At 59.0% G+C, this 18,913-nt stretch overlaps 1 protein-coding gene across 5 annotated transcripts; it reads left to right on the top strand.

Annotated features, from left to right (window-relative positions):
* The first annotated feature begins 5,422 nt into the window (after positions 1–5,422).
* On the top strand, positions 5,423–18,725 carry Dgkq (diacylglycerol kinase theta). 5 transcript variants are annotated; one of them, XM_076864441.2, is made up of 24 exons: positions 5,423–5,761; positions 8,308–8,387; positions 9,956–10,055; positions 10,366–10,451; positions 10,524–10,649; positions 10,849–11,002; positions 11,083–11,157; positions 11,231–11,331; positions 11,453–11,691; positions 11,774–11,864; positions 11,988–12,042; positions 12,224–12,285; positions 12,589–12,739; positions 12,999–13,037; positions 13,551–13,666; positions 15,245–15,396; positions 15,566–15,714; positions 15,863–16,041; positions 16,235–16,335; positions 16,425–16,571; positions 16,666–16,777; positions 16,851–17,003; positions 17,242–17,280; positions 17,372–18,725. In XM_076864441.2, the coding sequence occupies exons 1-24, from the start codon at positions 5,500–5,502 to the stop codon at positions 17,426–17,428; spliced, it is 2,826 nt and encodes a 941-aa protein (XP_076720556.2). In that variant the 5' UTR covers positions 5,423–5,499; the 3' UTR covers positions 17,429–18,725. The 5 variants fall into 5 exon arrangements, with proteins under 5 accessions (XP_076720556.2, XP_076720557.2, XP_076720558.2 ...); XM_076864442.2 differs by lacking the exon at positions 9,956–10,055 and adding an exon at positions 10,122–10,242 and having other exon boundaries at positions 10,412–10,451; positions 10,524–10,620; positions 17,242–18,725; XM_076864443.2 differs by having other exon boundaries at positions 10,412–10,451; positions 10,524–10,620; positions 17,242–18,725.
* The last annotated feature ends 188 nt before the right edge of the window (positions 18,726–18,913 follow it).

Here is an 18,913-nt window from a genome sequence, read left to right as displayed (position 1 = left end):
GCCACTGCTGCTCTGGGACTTCTTCAGAACCAGTTCCTTTCTGTTCTTTCCCCCTTCTCCCTAAACAGAATCTGACGCACATCTCTAGGGTGAGTCTCCCCACTGTCCTGCTGATATCTGCTGCATGCCCGTGCTCCTGTGGTCTTGATGCTCTGGCATTTGAGGCCTTGATCCTGGACAGCCCTTGCCCACCTAGGCTGACTAATTCCTAGACAGCAATGCAACTCCCCTTTGATGCGCAGGCTGACCAATCAGGAGCCACAGAGGCTCCTTCACCAGACCTCCCACAAGCACACTTCCCTGCCCTGAGAACCCTGGGTCAGGTGCACAGAGGACTGCCCTACAGCCCAGGCCCCAGATCCCCCACTCACTCAGTGCTCCTACCATGCCTCAGCCACTTCTTCCTGAGAAGCCATGGTGCAGACCCTGGCCCACCTCCGGCCTTCTGCCCTGGCCAGTGTGAGGCATGGTGTACTCGCCCTGGGGAACGGAGCTGCAGGTCTTCTAGGGCAGCTGTCTGCAGGTGTGCCTGGCTATGCTGCTTAGCACCCACTCTGGGTGGCATCGTAGGATGCAGGGCTGGCTGCTGGGTTTGAAGGTAGGCCAGGGGTACAACTCTGGGAGAAGAAACGGACAGGTGTCTTTGCCTCTGCAGGGAGCTGATCCTGAAGCACATGTGCTGAAGGAGTGTGTCCACCACCCTTGACGAAGCCTGCAGAGGTGTGGAGATGGCAGGGCACCGGTGAAGAAGAGCCAGGTCCAAAGGGGGTCCGCTCATGGGATGCCTCAGTCACGTGGCCTCGGGACTCTGTAAAACTCAGTAAATTAGGAGGGTGATGGCGTGTAGCTCAGTAGTAGAGCACCCGTGTGTTCGTCTCCTGAACCAAAATATAAAAATACAAACATTTAATTTGTTGTAATTTATTCTCTTGTTCTGAATAAACATGTCCCTAATTTTATAATAATTTATTTGCATTTTTTCTTGAGGAGAGCTGTAGACAGCCCACACCTGGACAGGCTCCAGCAGTGTTCCACCCTGGTTGCCTCCTCCTGTACAGCAGGTGGGTCATGGGAAAGCTAGGTCAAAGCAGGAACCCAGCCCCACCTCACATGACACCCAGCTGGCTCTGAGACTTGAAAACCAGCGTCATCAGAAGCCACCTCTAGGGCTGGGGTGTGGCTCAGTGGCAGAGTGCCCGCCTAGCACATGTGAGGCACTGGGTTCGATCCTCAGCTCCACATAAATATGAAATAAAGATATTGTGTGCACCTACAACTAAAAAATAAATATTTTTTTAAAAGAAGCCACCTCTGCAGGATGATAAGAGGACTTCCAGCCCCAGAGCTGTAGCAGCACTGCCCTGACGTGGAGAGGTGTGGCCTGTATGATATAAACAAACCCTGTGTCTGCAATTTCACCCACATGCTAAATTTGTAACCCCAAATCAAGGCTCATTGTGCTTCTCCAATCACTCAAGGCCATGCTCAGAGCAAAGAAAGATTTAAGCCACTGGCCTGCGGCTCCTGCTGGGGTGGCCCAATTTAGGTACAGGGACTGAAACCAGGGGCTCTATCAGTGTCAGAAATGGTTCCCGTGCCGTGCTGGTGCTGTCATGTGTTCCTAGCAAGATGGTTGTGACCTGTTCTCCCAAGGAAGACACAGTGTCAGGACGGCTGCAGTCCGGCTGTCATGTGTTCCCTAGCACAAGATGGTTGTGACCTGTTCTCCCAAGGAAGGACAAGTGTCAGGAAGGCTGCAGTCCGGCCCAATAGACAGTGTCTCTGGGAAGTATAGATACACACTGAACATGGTGTCTTGAAACAGAACCACGCAGGAGATGAGAGTGTGTCACTCGAGTGCCAAAACTGTGATCAGACTGGTGGGGCCATCCCCAGGAGCACTGGTGCAGCCTGCCCTGGTTCAGGGCAGCGGGCAACAGACAGCATTTCTTTGTGAACCAGACTATACAAGCAGTGAGCACCGACTGGGACCAACAAGACAGCCATGTCCTGACTACGTCCAGAACTAAAGGTCAATAAGAATAAGACACTCCGTAGAAAAAAGGCCAGGGTGCGCGACAGCCTCATAAGAGCTGCAGGGGCAGGTGCCCAAGGCAGGTGGAGCCTGCTCCCCAGCAGGGGGAGGGGAAGCCAAATGGAGATTGCCTGCAGCCGAACTAGAGCCAGGATTGTGACAAGTGTGGAGGCCTGACTTAACTTTTTTTTAATATTTTTTTTTAGTTGTAGATGGACACAATACCTTATTTTATTTGTTTATGTTTATGTGGTGCGGGGGATGGAACCCAGGGCCTCACGCATGCTAGGCAAGCACTCTACCACTGAGCCACAGCCCCATCCCGAAGACTTGACTTTTTGTGTGGATTTTTGGACAAGGGCTTGGCATTATCTTCCAAGGGAACATAGCATGTCCGATGACCTGTGTTAGTCTACAGTGGGATCTCTGAGCATGTGGTATCCAAACACAAGAAGAATGCTCACAAAGCCTGATTCGTAACAGCCAAGGTCTGCCGGTACCTGGGCCCACTGACAATAGAACAGATAAAGTGGAATACACACAGTTCCTACCAGGGGACAGCAGCAGTTAAATGGGCTGATCCTGGAGCTCTCAGGCAAAACCCGGAGAGAGAGGCTGATCACCAAATAACACGTACATGGACTCTGTGTCTGTGCCATTTGGTACAGGCCAGCACAGATGACAATTCTGAGTGTCCTAAGGATGTCATAACAAGCGCCCAAACTGAGTAGGCTTAAAACTTAATGTCTCATTGTCCTGGAGGCTGCAAGTCACCATCAGCGTGTCCAGGGCTGGCTCCTCTGAGGCTTTGAGACAGTTTCTGTGCCAGCCCCCTGCAGCTCCTGGCAGTTCTGGCCCCTTGGCTTGTAGACCACCACCCTGACCTCTGCCTTCATCTTCACAGGGCCTTCCCCTGCAGTGAGTCTGTCCAAGCTCCCCTTCTACAAGGACACCAGTCGTGGGGGACCAGGGCCACCCTAATCACCGTGTCTTAAACTTGATCATCTCTGTAAAGTCCCTGTCTCCAACTGAGTCACACTCCAAGGTGCTAAGGGATTCCAATATATGAACTTGGCAGCACAATTCTACCATTACAGTGCACAGCAGCTCCCTTAGGAAGTGGGGAGGGCAGTGGACTCTCTCCAGAACCTGACCACACCAGCACTCTGACCCTGGACTTCCAGTCCCCAATGCCAGAGAAGTAAAGGCTCACTGATTAACCCACCCAGACAGAGAGGGAGAGAATAGGAGAGGCAACCCCACAGACTAGTGGGGTCAGAACTTAGAGGGGCCTGCACAAGAGACCATCCCAAGAGCTGTGGAAGATGCTGAAACACAGAGTCTCCATCTGGCGGGTGTTGTTTGGTTTTGATTCTTTGCAGAGGTTTCAAGTTGCTCTGGAAGACGTTCTGGGAAGCTTGTGGGAGGGTGTGATGGAAATGCTGGCTGTTTCAATTAACATGCTAGGTCAGGAAACAAAGTTCTAGAGGAAGCAGTCAGGTGCACTCTTGTCTTCTCCTGAGTGCAGGGAGGAGTGTCCATGAACACTGCTCTTCCTTAACGAAGTGCTGGCCGTGGGTGTGGGCCTCGGGGAACATCTGCCTCCTCAAGGCTCCAAGGTTGGGTCAAAGCCCTCCCATGGCCAAGAGGACTATGGGAGGCCTGCACAGAGGCAGGTCCAAGGCATAATCTGGTTGAGAAAGGAGAGAGGAGGGGTGGAGACCAGGGTCCTCACAGCTGGCTGGCTGGGGTGTGTAGGGCAAAGGGGAGGGCTGTCAGTGGAGGGCAGCACAGTGCTACTCTCTGGGTGCAGGACGGAGGAGTCCTCAGAAGTGGTGTGCCTTCCCCTGACTCCTCAGCGGGGCCTCTGCACTAGCTGTTCCTCCTGCCTAGATGCTCTTCCTTAGGCCTCCTGGGCACTAAGTCTTGGGTCCTTCATCCATATCCAGTGGCTGGTTTACTCTTCAGTTTGTGGTCAGTCTGCCCCAGAGGCAGCTCCAGGAGGGCCAGCTGATCCCTGGTATCCTGAGGCTTCCCCAGAGTTCTGCCCTCAGCTGAGGCTCAAGTGGACCAGTCCTGTAGTCATGGAGGACCACGTCTCCCCTCCCAGCTTCTTAAGGGCCTGCTCTTCTTTTTAGACTGGTCCCTGGAACCAAGAACAAGCTTCCTGTTTCCCATTCAGAAGTTCTAGCATATTCCCAGGCATTTCCTCTGCAGCAGCCCTGCCTGGAGACAGTATCCTCTCCTAATGTGCCCCTCCCTGTTTTCCTCTTCCCCTGGGATCATCCCTTTGCTCTGGTGCAGCCTGCCCTAGTTCAGGGGTTCCCAGGTCTGGGTGCACCTCTCAGCGATTGGGTAGCAGGGATGGGCAAACCGGCTGCCCTGGTGACCTGGCTGGGGGCATCTAGGTGTCCTGCAAGAGCCAGGTGGGTTCCCTAGGAGCCCCTTGGCTCAGATGCGCAGTGAGGCCTCCCCTACTCTAACCGAGGACAGGCCCACAGGAACAAGTTCCCCTTGCTGGCAAAGGAAGTAAGGTGACTAATATGGACTGCCCCCAGATGTCACCAGCACCACCCTGACAAGTCAAGTCGTGCATGCTGGGGGGTTGTCCCTCCATTGAGTGACCGGCTCCATGGATTCCAGAACTAGGACTGTGGTGGGACGGGTTTTTCCACGGGGGAAGGGTGGCTCCCTCCCATGGCCCCCTCTCCGTGGTGGGGATAGTGACCAGGAGTGCGTCAGGGAGGTCAGCACAAACCCAGCTTCCAGCCACACTGCAGCCCCGAGACAGCGGCACGCGGGGTCCTAGCCCTGGAGCCCCTCACCGCTCTCTTGCCCTCTGTTGGGTCCTTAGTGAACCCGGGCAGAAAGGCAGAGCCTGGGCCCCAGAACCCGCCCAGGAGCGCCAGGCAGTGACTGCCTCTCGCTGGGATCAGCGTCCTGCGTGGGAGGTGTCGATCCACACAGCCACAAGCATGGGAGCCGCAGGTGCAAAGGCTTCAAGTCCGGTGTCGCGACGCCACAAGCGGGGAATTACAGTCCCGGCTCGGGCCTGCCAGACGATCCCTGAGGGTTAGGAAGAAACCAAGTCGACCCACCTCGGTCCCCCTGCTCGCCCCGCCCACCGGGGGGGGGACCAGCGCTCTGCAGGCCCCGCCCCGCCTGGACGTCCCGCCTCTCCGGGACAGGCCCCACCCCTCCGCCCCACAGGCCCCGCCCCATGCGCTCAGCCCCGCCCCATGCGCTCAGCCCCGCCCCCCCGCGTCCCGATCCCGCTTCGCCGTCTCCGCCCTCACCAGGCCCCGTAGCCCCCGCCCCCTCCCCGGTCCGCGCAGGCCCCGCCCTGCGCCTGCTCAGTAGGCAGCGCAGTCGGAAGCCGGCGCGGGCGGAGCACGGCGTCAGTCTTCCAGCGCGGACTCGGCCTGTACCCGCCTGCGATCAGGGCTCTGGCCGCTCGGGCCGGGATGGCCGCGGCGACCGAGCCCGGGGCACGCGCCTGGCTGAGCGGCGGCTCCGTGCGCCCCAGCAGCCCGGCCAGCAGCCCTGTACTGGGTGCCCGAGGCCATGCGCGCCAGGGGCCGGGGCCGGGGTCGGAGCGGGCTGGCGGCAGAGCCCCTGGCCCCGCCGCTGCGGGTCACAGCTTCCGGAAGGTGACGCTCACCAAGCCCACCTTCTGCCACCTCTGCTCCGACTTTGTCTGGGGGCTCGCCGGCTTCCTGTGCGATGGTGAGCGCGCGCCGCCGGCCGGAGCCGCGTCCCAAGAGGCTGCCTGGGCGGGACGCGCCCTGATCTCTGCGCCGCGGGCCCGCACGGGCCTTGTCCTCCCGGAGCGCGGTGCCGGGCCTCCCTCAGCACACTGTCGCTCATCCCTGCCCCTCCTGCCGCAGGATTCCTGGGCTCCCTTGTCGGAAGTCGGGGAGTGTCGCCACGGTGTGGCGCTGGGGTTGAGTTGGGGACAGTTGCAGGGCCCGGGATAGAGCCAGCTGGCCCTGAGACTGGCCAGACCTCTCTGGGGTTCCCAGTTCTGGGTGCATCTCTCAGCGATTGGGTAGCAGGGATGGGCAAACCGGCTGCCCTGGACCGCGGGTACTGGTCATTCTCTTCTTGAATGCATGCTGTTGCCCAGAGGGACTGAATGCTGGCTCTGCTCAGAGTCTGCTGCGTGGAGAGCCTGGCTGGGTCTCCTCCCAGGTGTGGCATGTCCCAACAGGGCTCCCACCCAGCTGCCAAGCCGGCGAGGCAGCCCTGTCTCTGCCTCAAGGGTGCATCTGGGCTGGGCCTCTTCTGGTCCTCTCTCATGCCAGCAGGCAGGCCCTGGGGCCCTCAGCCCAGCCTATGTGGAACACATGGACCTTTGGCACTGCCTATGTCCTGGTCAGGGGCTGGAGGTGGGACTGGCTGAGGAACTTCTACCCTGCTCAGGGAGATAGGCCTTTGCTCTAGAGTGGAATCTCTCAGTTCAGAGACTCACATAGGGGTGTCTTCTGCCAGTAAAAAGGGTGTGGTGATCCAGACTCCAGGGGTGGCCAGCTGGCATAGGGGTGGTCACTGTGGTTTCTCTGACAGATCAGAGACTACACTGCTCTGCCTGCTCCCAGGAATGTTGGGGCTCCATTATGGTGGAGGGTGTGCATGTGCAGGCCAAGTGAGCTCCAAGTCAAGCTAGATTCCAGGACCCCATGCACAAGTGAGAGGTAGAAAAGGCGGGGCTGCAGGCAGGTAGAAGGTAGAACACAGGATTCCCTGCACAGGTGAAAGGCACAGAAACAGAGGTCCAGGTCTGAGACTAATCCCTGTGAAGGTGGCAGGTGATGAATGTGGAACTGTAGGTTTGAGGCTGGAGCAGTGAGAGGTGTGAAGGCAGAAGCCAAGTATAAGACTAGATTCCTGGTCCCCTTCACAAATGGGCCCCTGTAGGTGGGTTCTAGGTTCAAGGGGCTCAGGAACCTAAAGCCTAGCCTTGGGCAAAGCAGCTCATTGAGGGGCTGGCCTGATGTGTGGAAGATGATGGAGAGGCCATTTCCGGGCAGTATCTGTAAAGATAGGACTATGACCTGGGCAAACAGGGCTTGGAAAGGGTGTGGGGAGGTGTGCTCCTCCCAGCAGCACCCAAGGCATGGAACGCGGGATCAGGCACCACCTCCCCTCCCAGTAGAGGAAGCTGGCAGTGTCTTCGTCCCAGAGTGAACAGGGAGCAGGGCCCCTGGGGAAGGCTGGAGGACTCCTTCTCCATCTCCTGACCCCCACAGTCCCAGCTTACTTTTACACGTTGTCTCTGAAGCAGTCAACGGAGAAACTTCTGCCTGTTCCCTTCTAAGGCTGGGAGGTGCCTAAGAATGGGGCTGCCTTGAGGCCCCACGGGCAGGTTCACTCCAGGCAGTTTTGGCATTTGTGTTCTTTGCCCCTGTGGCCTTGTCCACCTTTCCTACCCTTGGGGCCCAGCTTGGACCCCTTGCCCCTCTGTCTTCTCTTGGCTCTGAATGTGCCACCACAGACTGCCCTCTGCCCCTTCTGACCATCTTCTCTCTGCTGCTGAGCCTTTGCCCCTGTTGAGGCCCAGGGACACTTTGCCTCCCCAGGACCAGGGTGCCATGTCTGCTGGCCCCAGTGCTGTCCTGGCCTTCCCACCTAGCCAGTGTTTAAGTTCTCACTGTCTTTGGAGGCTTAGGGAAGTCTCCCTGCTGGCAACTCTTGCCTTTGGGAGCCCTCACCTGACTAGATGCCCCACCTGCCTGGTGTGGCTCTAGATATGAGGCATAGCCCATAGAATGTGGCAGGAGCAGTTAGGAGTGGATGCAGTTGTGGGAGCAGGAGGGAAGATTGTCCCAGGCAAAGCTGCTCTTAGTAGGTGTGTAGAAGTTTATGAAACCTCTGCCTGCTGTGGCCAGGACCATCCCTCTCACAGGACCAGCTGCAGAGGTGCAGGGGGACCTGGGCCTGCTGTTTCCCAGGATGGCCACAGCACCAGTCCCTATCTGTGGATGAGGGTAGGGAACATGGGGATCTGTGCTAGTGCCGTCACCTGGCTTCATATTATGGGGATAGCAGGAATGGCTTCTCCACTGCCCAGTTGTCAGGGCAGGCACCACAGCAGCTCACTGGAGAGACCTCTTCCATCAGCTGTGCCAAAATCCACTGTGACAGGCACTCAGGCCCTGTGGCAGAGTACTAGTGCTGGGGGCCAGGCCCTGGGTCCTGGGGCCTCTCTTCTCCTGGGTAGGAGGTGACTGCCCTGCAGGACCAGGCCACTGACACAGCTCTTGTTCCTACAGTCTGCAACTTCATGTCCCATGAGAAGTGCCTGAAGCATGTGAGGACGCCGTGCACGGGCATCGCGCCCAGCCTGGTGAGGGTGAGTGCCACCCTAGTGTGTGTGGGCCCTTGTGGGGCCAGGGCCTGCCTGGCTGTCCTACTTGTCAGCTTGGTCACACCGTGATTAAGAAGCTCAGCCATCCAAGGGAAGGAGCAGTTGATGACACCAAGCACCTGGGTGGATCCCCAGGTGTCGTGCCTGGGGAGGCCAGTCCCACACGGTACATGCTCTACCACCCCGCCCAGTAGCAGGTGAAATGGGATGCTGGGAGAGTACAGGTTGTGGGTGGAGGAGTGGGCATGGGTACCGGGTACATCATGTGGGTCTCCTCGGGCTGGGTGCTCTGATTCAGCATCACTGTCACTGCCCTGCTGTGATACCTACCAGCTCTGTCTGATGTGGCCCTTGAGCCCACAAATGCTCAAGATAACAGGCTTATATAAACAGAAGGCCCAAGCCTAGGAGCTGGAGGAGTTTTGGCCATCTAATTCCCTCTTCAGGGTTCTCGATGGGGTGTTCAGGCACCTGGCTGAGGTCTTTGCAGGGTGCAGGGACTTCTCTTTTGTGGGTGATGGCAGCCAAGTGTTTAGGGAGGATTGATGGCATCAGTGGTCACCTGTGCCCTGCATACAGCATCACACCCTATTTACCTGCCTGCTAGCTGGCTGTGGGCAGTGGGACCACCGACCACCATGTTGGTGCAGTGGGCTGGAGCTCAACGCAGCAGTGCTGTTGGTGTGGTGGGCTTGTGCCTATGGGTGAAGGGGGCCGGGATGCAGGTCACCTGCTGCCAGGTGGTGTCTGCCCTGGGATACTTGATGCTGTGTTTGGGGAATGACTTGAATACCATGTGTGAGCCCAAAAGGGCCTGTGGATACTGGCTTCAGGTGCTGGCTCGGGGTGCCAGCTTGGGGTGTCACATTGGCTGGGGTGGCCCTTCATGTAGACATTTATGGCTATATTCTAAGGTTGGTCTTAATGTTTCCTCTTCACTTAAAAAAATTAAAAATTAAAAAATTAAAAAAATTTTAAAAAGTTAAAGATTTCAAATATATATATATATATATATATATATATATATATATATATATATATATGAATGATAAAAATTTGGAGGATATAGATATTTTAAAAAAGCCAGGCATGGTTGCACACACCTGTAATTCTAGCAACTCAGGAGGCTGAAGCAGGAGGATTGCAAGTTCAAGGCCAGGCCTGGGCAACTTAGTAAGGCCCTGTCTCTAAAAATAAAAAGGACTGGGGATGTAGCTCAATGATAAAGTACCTCAGGGTTAAATCCCCAGTACCAAAAAACAAGATAAAGAAATATACACCAGCCTCTGTGCCCGTGGTTGCCATTCTGGCGTGCAAGCTTTCTGTTTACGCTCCCTTCTGCTGTGCACATGGTAACTGAAGGACTAGAAAAAGAACGGATCCCTCTCCATCTCTATCATGGAAAGGCAAGGTTCACAGTCCTTGTGGCCGACTGCCTCCCAGAGGGTAGACCTGGAGGTGGTGGCTTCAGGAGCCTTTGGAGGGAGGAGACAGCGGCCAGGGAGGAGGTGCAGGCCAGACGGGCAGAGGCTGAGGCTCACTCTGCCCTGCAGGTCCCTGTAGCTCACTGCTTCGGCCCCCGGGGGCTTTACAAGCGCAGGTTCTGTTCTGTGTGTCGCAAGGGCTTGGAGGCACCCGCACTTCGCTGTGAAGGTACCACTGGCCCCACTAGCCTCCTAGGCTGAGCCCCTCACCCAGGGCCTGGTCTCTCTTGCCCAGGGTGGCCTGCCCTCTGGAAGCCTGCCCTCCCCCAGTCCATGGTTTGTTAGGGAAGTGGGGGTAGGCGCAGGGCCGGCCTGGGGAGCTTCCGAAGGAGGGGTGCACACCACGCCCCATGCAGGTAGGTAGGAAGGGGATTCCTTGGTGGCAGGGGTTGGGGTCGGACCCAGCCCCAACTGGGAGGCCTGCAAGGAGGGCGGGGGCAGGGGCATGGTGAGAGCCCCTAACCCTGCCCGCCCCCCAGTGTGTGAGCTGCACGTTCACCCCGACTGTGTGCCCTTCGCCTGCAGCGACTGCCGCCAGTGCCACCAGGATGGACACCAGGACCATGTGAGTGCAGGGGCCTGGGTGAGGGCAGGCCTGGGCAAGGGTGGGCCGTGCCACTGACTGCTCCCTCCACAGGACACGCATCACCACCACTGGCGGGAGGGGAACCTGCCTTCCGGCACGCGCTGCGAGGTCTGCAGGAAGACGTGTGGGTCCTCCGATGTGCCGGCAGGTGTGCGCTGCGAGTGGTGTGGTGTCCAGGTGGGCATGGGCTGAGGGCTGGGTGGGAGTGGAGCCCTGGGATAGCCCTGGTTGGGGTGGGCCTTGGGGATGGGCTGAGGTGTCCTTTTCCTGGATCTGGTCTACACTGTGCCGTCTTGGGGATGAGGGCCCCTGTCTTCTCTGGTCTGGGTGAGGCCGCCTCTTTCCCAGTGCGTCAGGCTCGCCCCGTGTCCCCCAGGCCCATGCGGTGTGCTCCACGGCGCTTGCTCCAGAGTGTGCATTTGGGCGCCTGCGCTCCATGGTCCTGCCCCCCTCGTGTGTGCGCCTGCTGTCCCGCAACTTCAGCAAGATGCACTGCTTCCGCATTGCTGAGACTGTGGTGCCAGAGCCAGGTGAGGCTGTGGGTGGCCTTGGGGGCACCAGGGTCCAGGTTGGCAGAGCGTTGAGTGACAGATCCATGTCCAATATGCAGGTGACCGGGACGATGGAGCAGATGGAATTGCTACTGGGGTGCTGGGCAGAGAGGCCCTGGTGGCTCCAGAGTCAGGTAAATGCCCAATAGAGATCACCTGGTCCCCACGCTCCCCCTATGGAGTCCTCACTGTTCCCTCCTGGCCCAGGCAAGCAGACCCTGAAGATCTTTGATGGCAATGATGCCATCAGGAGAAACCAGTTCCACCTGGTGACTGTCCCGCGGCTGGCCAGGAGCCAGGAGGTGCTGGTAAGAGGGAGGCCAGGGTAGGGCCACACGTCTGTGAGGCCCCAGTAGCAGCCACACCCGGGCCCCCACACCGATTACCCTGCCAGGCCTCCCCACATCATTGTCCCCCCACCCCCCGCAGGAGGTGGCGTTGCGGGCCTACTGTGTCATTGAGGATGCTCGGGACTTTGAGCTGCAGGCGCTGCCCCTGCCTTCATTGAGTGGTGACACCCAGGCCCTGGGGAAGGCTGGGCTAAGTGGTCCTGTAGAGGAGGAGGGCAGCAGAGTCTCTGGGCCCCAGGAGCCCATGCCCGAGGCCTGGGTCATCCGTTCCTTGCCTCGGACGCAGGAGGTCCTGAAGATCTATCCAGCTTGGCTCAAGTGAGGCCCAAGGCACGGGGTCGGCTGGGGGAGGGGATGGGGTAGGAGCCCAGGGCCCAAGCTCCAAGCCTGTCCCCTGCAGGGTGGGTGTGGCCTACGTGTCCATCCGTGTGACCCCACAGAGCACAGCGCAGACCGTGGTGCTGGAGGTCCTCCCGCTGTTTGGGCGCCAGGTGTGTATGCTGGGCCCGCCTAGTTCTGCCAGACCTGGGGATTCCCTACCCAGTGGGCCCTGTCGCTGTCCCCTAAGGTGTCTTGGGGAGGTGGCCAGGCCTGAAGCCATTCCTGCCTTGCAGGTTGAGGGTCCTGAGAGCTTCCAGCTGGTCGAGGTGCTCATGGGCAGCAAGCAAGGTGGGTGAGTAGCCCGGCAGTACTCTCAGGCCCTACACACATCCCGGGCCTCCCAAGCCTGTCCCTCAGGATGTTGGGGCTGGTCTTGCCTATGTCCCCATATGCCTGGGTTCTCAGGGTGGCTGTTGGCTGATGTAGGGAGGAGCCCACCCGTAATGAGCTGTGCCCCTCAACCCCACAGTCCAGCGGACAGTGCTAGCAGATGAGGAGCCCCTGCTTGATCGGCTTCGGGACATCCGGCAGGTCAGTGGGTGTGGACACTGGCCCCAGTGTACTTCTGGCCCTTAGCCATGGCCTTTGCCCCACAGAGGGGTGTCTCCTTCCCAGCAGGCAACTGACCCCCCTGGCTGGCAGTGCCCTCCATGAAACATCGTCATCCAGCAAGAGGGCCTTGAGCCACAGACTGCCCCAGTTCCTTGAGGGGGGCAGGGCTCACCCAGAGGAAGGCAGCCCTGGTGCCCCTCTTACTTCTGTTGCCCCTGGTTGATGGGGAGTGGGCGCTGATGGCACTTCCCAGCATCCCTACAGCCCTTGCCCTCCCTACAGACATCTGTGCGGCAGGTGAGCCAGACACGGTTCTATGTCACCGAGAGCCGGACCGTAACCCCACACGTCTCTCTGTTCGTGGGTGGCCTGCCACCTGGCCTGTCCCCCCAGGAATACAGTCACCTGCTGCATGAGGCTATGGCCACCAAAGGTGTGACCCTGGGCTGGCCAGGGCTTCTGGCTGGGGTGGTTCTCCTGCCCTTCCCGCCATTTGAACCCCGACTCCATTCCCACCCTAGGCACAGCCCACTCAGCTTCCTATCCTCTGTCATTCCTCAGGGATCTCTGCTTCCCCCTGTGGGGTCCCTGGACCTCCAGGGGGCAGGGCCCTGCTCTGGAGTGGGATACCTTTGGGAGGGGGAGTCGGGCAGCCTTTTCACCATGCACCCCTAACACAAGTCTGTCTGCAGCTGCCGTGGTGTCCGTGAGCCATGTCTACAACTCGCAAGGTGAGCTGCACCCACGGACTCTGGAGATGGGTGGAAAAGCTATCTTTCTCCCTCCTTCAGAGCTTGGAGCCATACCTGCCGGCTTCTGATGCTCCTGCGTCAGTGTGGCTCAGGCTCAGCTGTGCTCTCCACGCCCCTCCTGCCATGGTCCTGCCTCCTGCTGGGGAGATTCCAAACATGCCCATGACCTGCCTACCCAGGGATGCTGGGTGTGGGTGTGAGGATTGTGGTGCAGGGGACGGGCCCACTGCCTTCTATTGGGTTCAGTTACTGAGCCTGGCCATCCTTGGAAGCACTCTGGGGTGGGGAGGCCCCTCACTGTAGATGCCAGCATCAGTGCGCTGACTCTACATGGCTGTGGCTAGAGCTGGGGCTGTTACCAGGGGACTGAAACCCTGCTCTGGGCACCATGGGAATGGGGCAGTGTGTGCACAGGGCAGGCCCCTGAGCTGCCCCATGGGCGGGTGGGGTGGGTGTGCAGGGCAGGCCCCTGAGCTCTGGCCACCTGTGCAGGTGCGGTGGTGCTGGACGTGGCCTGCTTTGCTGAGGCTGAGCGGTTGTTCATGCTGGGCAGGGACACGATGGTGCGTGGCCGGCCGCTGTCGCTGCTGGTGCTCCCAGACGTGCTGGTGAGTGGGCAGTTCTGGGCTGTGCGTGGTTCTCCAGGGTGGAACCTGCACATTTTCCTCATGGCTGGACGCGCTCAACCACCATCTCCCTCAAGTGTGCTGGGGCTGGTAGTGCCACCTTGGTCAGGCCTCACCATAGCCAAGGGTGGACAAGGCTGCCCACTTCGCACCAGAGGGTCCGAGGTCTGAGGGTCCGTGCTTGCTGGTGGGTGAGACCCATTCCTGGGGGCTGGGGTTGGCTGTCTGTTCTGGATTCCTGTCTCTGTGCTGTGGGGAGGCCATAGGACACAGCTCCTGACTACAACAGCCGCTTGCTGAGAGCCAGAGCCTGTTACTGTACCGTCATCATTCCGGCCTGTCCTCTCCACCTGTCTTGGGGGGCCGCAGGGGCCCTGCTCCACACCCAGGGCTTCCACCAGCCAGTGTAGCCTTGTCACTGGGGCTCCCCTCAAGACCTACCTGTACCTGGAAGAGGGTGGCAGGGTGACACAGGGCCAGAGCAGCACTCCCTGTGAGCACAGGGGTGAGCTGCAGGAGGGCTGGAGCCTGGACCTCCATCCCACACCCTCATAGTGGCCTGTGGCTCTCAGCCCTGCCTGCCCCTGCATGTTCCTCAAGGCCCCCAGGCATCCGTGACTTTGCCCTGCCTGCCCCTGCTCGTCCCACAAGGCCCAGGTTTCCACAGCTATTTTGTTCTTGAATCCTGGCCCTTGACCCCCCACATAAGCCCAGGAGAAAGAATTAGTCTAGGGGTCTGTGACTGAGTAGGAAATGCCCATGGATCCTTCCTGTCCTTTCCCTACCTGGTCCTATCCTGGACAGGCCAGGTGACTGTCCCCACTTTCTGAGGATTCAGTCCCTGTAGGCCAGGGCTCAGGCACACCCCAGCCCCGTCCTGTTTGCTCCATGGGCAGAGCTGGGCCTGAGGCCGACACCGCTTTCTCTCTCCCGTCAGCTGCCTGCCTTGGGGTGAGTGGGTAAGTGGTGAGTGCAGGCGGCCTTGCCTGCCCCTCGGGCCACAAAGCCCCAAGTGTGTCCTTGCCCAGCCACGGTCTGGTCCGTGTGCCACTGCCCACCCTGTGTCTGTCTCTCTTGTCACCCCACCCTGTCACAGGGATGCTGCCTGGCCCACTGTCTAGACTCCTAGGCTGGTCTTGGGGTTGGGTGTGGGAAATGGGAGACAGGTTCTGTCTCACAGCTCAAGGGAGACGTGTAGCCACCCTGAAAACAGCATTTTTCCTGGAAGCTGCCAATCTTCAAAGGATAGGTGGGTGGCCCTTTGAGGGCCAGGCCTGGTGTGCTGGCTGGCAGCACCAAGCAGGGCCCTATGGGCTGTGTAGTCTGGCAGGTGGGTGTGGCTGGCCTTTGTGCCTGGACCACCAGGCAGCCAGCCAGCCTCCTTGCTGCCCACTGGCCACAGCCTGTGGTCCTGGGGTCAGCACCGGTGCTCATGTGGGGAAGCAGCCCTCCCTTCTTTGGGAGGGCTGCTCTGGCCAGTGGGCTTGGGGCTCAGAGCAGACGCTGCATGGCAGCCCAAGGACCTTGGCCCTACCCTGACCCTGCCCTCCTGCTTCTCAGCACATGAAGCTGCCCCCAGATTGCTGCCCGCTCCTTGTGTTCGTGAACCCCAAAAGTGGGGGCCTCAAGGGCCGAGACCTGCTCTGCAGCTTCCGTAGGCTGCTGAACCCACACCAGGTCTTCGAGCTGACGAATGGGGGGCCTCTACCTGGGTGAGTCAGGGTCTACTGCAGGTGGGAGGGCCCCCGCTGCTATCTGTGACCACCGGGAACTCCAGTTGGAGCTCCAAGATGGAACCTTCAGGTCCTCTATGTGGCTGGAGACAGGCATGTGGAAGGAGCTGCTGCACTGTGGTGGGATACTTCCTGTTTCCTGCTGCAGGTTTCATCTGTTCTCCCAGGTACCCTGCTTCCGGGTGCTGGTGTGTGGTGGGGATGGCACCGTGGGCTGGGTGCTTGGCGCTCTGGAGGAGATACGACACCGTCTGGCCTGTCCAGAGCCATCCGTGGCCATCCTGCCCCTGGGCACAGGTGGGGCCAGCCATTGAGTTGAAGACTGGGGCCTCATGGTTCTCCCTGCCCCTAGTTTTGCTCCAGGCCTGTGCTGGGTTTTCTGTCCTGTGGTGGGGGCTCTGTTCTGTGATGGTATGTGGGAGTCATTGCCTTACCTCTGTCCCAGGGAATGACCTTGGCCGAGTGCTCCGCTGGGGGGCAGGCTACAGTGGGGAAGACCCGTTCTCTGTGCTCGTGTCTGTGGATGAGGCTGATGCTGTGCTTATGGACCGCTGGACCATCCTGCTGGACGCCCAGGAGGCCAGTAGTACCGAGAACAGTGTAGTGGACACAGAGCCCCCCAAGGTACCAGTGTGCCCCCTGCTTGGCTCTTGTAGGTGGCTCTTGAGGTGCACAGAAATGCTCCCTCCTCAGCCACGTGCAGGAGTACTGGCACCCCCGCTTGGAATATGAGGCTGCTCCTCTGAGCTGCTGGTGCGGTGGATTGCACTGGGGTGCTGGGGCCTGGCTGGTGACCTGCTGACACCCTTTTCCTCAGATTGTGCAGATGAGTAACTACTGTGGCATTGGCATTGATGCTGAGCTCAGCCTGGACTTCCACCAGGCGAGGGAGGAGGAGCCTGGCAAGTTCACCAGCAGGTACCACAAGGGCAGGGCCAGGAGCTGGGGCTTCTGTCGGCAAGGCAGTAGCCATCAGCTAGTGACCGCAGGTGTGTCTCCTCTGGCAGGTTCCACAATAAGGGTGTGTATGTGCGGGTTGGGCTACAGAAGATCAGCCACTCCCGCGGCCTCCACAGGGAGCTCAGGCTGCAGGTTGAACAGCAGGAGGTGGAGCTGCCCAGCATTGAGGGCCTCATCTTCATCAACATCCCCAGGTGTGGGGCTGGGCTCCCTGGAGACTGCGTGGCCTGGGCTGAGCAGTGTCAGCTGGGCCTAATCTGTGCATGACCCTCCCTCCTCTTGGGGCAGCTGGGGCTCAGGGGCTGACCTGTGGGGCTCAGACAGCGACCCGAGGTTCGAGAAGCCACGCATGGACGACGGGCTGCTGGAGGTGGTGGGTGTGACAGGCGTCGTGCACATGGTGAGCACGGGAGCCCAGCGGGTGGCCCTCATGGCACCCGTGGGCCCACTAAGCCTGGCCTGTCTCTGCCCAGGGCCAGGTGCAGGGTGGGCTGCGCTCTGGGATCCGCATCGCCCAGGGGTCCTATTTCCGAGTCACGCTCCTCAAGGCTACTCCTGTGCAGGTGGATGGTGAGCCCTGGGTTCAGGCCCCGGGGCATATGATCATCTCAGCTGCTGGTCCCAAGGTATGGTGATGAAGGCTAAGCCCAGGTGGGCTGTGGCTGTGCAGTGGCCATTGCTGCTCAAGTGGGCTGGGCCTCCCAGAGGCCAGGTGGTCAGGGGATCCTGGTAAGGGTGGCCAGGCCTCAAAAGACATGAGTCCTGGGCCTCAAGAGAAGAGGCCTGACTGAGGATGGGCAGTGGGCTCCTGGGCTCCCAGGACTATGATCTATGTCATCCTGACCCTTCCCCCATCTCAAACAGGTGCACATGCTAAGGAAGGCCAAGCAGAGACCCAGAAAGGTTGGCACCACCAGGGACGCCAGAGCAGACACCTCATCTGCCCTTGAGGGTGACCCTAAGTAGAAGCTTAAGGCTGGTTTCCTGTCTTCAGCTGCTCCGAGTTCACACACTGGCTGGCCAGCAGATGGACCCATCACCTGGACCCTAGCATCTTCCCAGGCCCAGATGTTTCCGGCTCTTGTCCTTGTCTGGTGTTACGTGGACACTGATGGGAGGCGGGTGGCCATCTCCCCGTTGGCCCAAGGGCAGCTGTGTAGCAGGTGGGCACTGTTCCCTCAGGGGCTGGGATCCCACACCTGTGTTAGTCATGGAAGTCCTGGGGAAGGGAGAACCGGGAGGTAGGGCCCAGGCTTCCCTCCTGGGGGTCGACACCCTCTCTTTGTAAGCCTCCACCTGAGCACTATGAACTGGACAGCACTGGACAAGGGCCACGTGTGCCACTTAGACCATTCCCCTGGAACTACTACTGGACCTCCTACTGGCCCTGTAGTAGCAAGTGCTGTCAGCTTTTCCTGCCCCTCCCCGTGGGAAGGTGGTCACCTCTGTTTGTCTTGGGGAAGGTGCCTTCCCTTTTTTCCAGCTTGCACTGTGGAATGTGGCTGCAGGGTCTGCGCAGTACTGACTGGGCCTGGCTACCCTTCTCTAGGGCTGGTGGCGAAGGCTAAGGCAAGGGGAACAGCATTCCCATACCTGTGAATCCACCTTGAGCCCAGCTGGAGTGTGGGCTGGGCCCTGAGCATATTCCCTTGGGCCCCAGAGTCCATGGGCAGGGCTGGCGTGCACTGGTGGAAGTGTAGACCACCCGCCAGGCCTCAGGCTCAACCACAGCACTTTACATGCCTGCTGCTTGCCAGCAAGTGTCCCATGTTTTCTTCCTGCCCTGGCTCTGTCCCCCAGGCAATTCTGCTTCCGGGTCACCCTGGGGCACCATGCCAAGATAGCCCTTGCACCTCAGATCCCAAAGGAGTCTGACCAGAAACCTATGTGGGAAGTCTCCAGAGGTCCCAACCCTAAAAAAGAGACCTCAGTCAGATCTTCTCCCTTTGTCTGCTGGCACTGGGTCTGCATGGCCATGGCCCTTGACCTCAGAAGTGGCTGTGGCCTGGTTTGCAGCCCTGGAGAGCCTTGGTGCCATTAAGCCCAGCCCCTTTTCCTGCTTCTGCCAAAATTGCACAAATGCGTCCTGGGGGCCACTTGTGGTCTCTTGTGTAGACATTCCTTGTGTTCATGTCATATGTAATGTCCGAAACACGTCTTAGTGGTGTAACTAGTTTTTGCCTTGATTCTCATTTGCAATAATTGTTGTGGTCAGTGTGGCTTGTCCTCCATTTACGTGAGACTCTGCCCACTGGGTATGTGTCCCTGTGTGCTAGTCCTGTGTGTGACTGACTAACCACTCCTTGAATGTGACATAATTTATATCAGGATGAATAGAATCTGGACTCCACTGTTCCATGGCCACCTCTTCTTCATTTGTATGACAGATGGGGAGGGGGTGGGTAGCTCTGCACTGCTGGGAGGGTGGGCCAGGGCATGGCTACAGAGGGTGCAGGCGGTAGGGCAGGAGAACCACTGGCTTCAGGTTCCAGAGGGGCAATCTTCCTGGTTGTGTTGGAGTCTAGGAGGAAAGTGG

Source organism: Callospermophilus lateralis, chromosome 8 (assembly GCF_048772815.1).
Source record: "Callospermophilus lateralis isolate mCalLat2 chromosome 8, mCalLat2.hap1, whole genome shotgun sequence".
In the NCBI taxonomy this organism is placed as follows: Eukaryota; Metazoa; Chordata; class Mammalia; order Rodentia; family Sciuridae; genus Callospermophilus; species Callospermophilus lateralis.
This window is presented reverse-complemented; position numbering and strand designations above follow the sequence as displayed.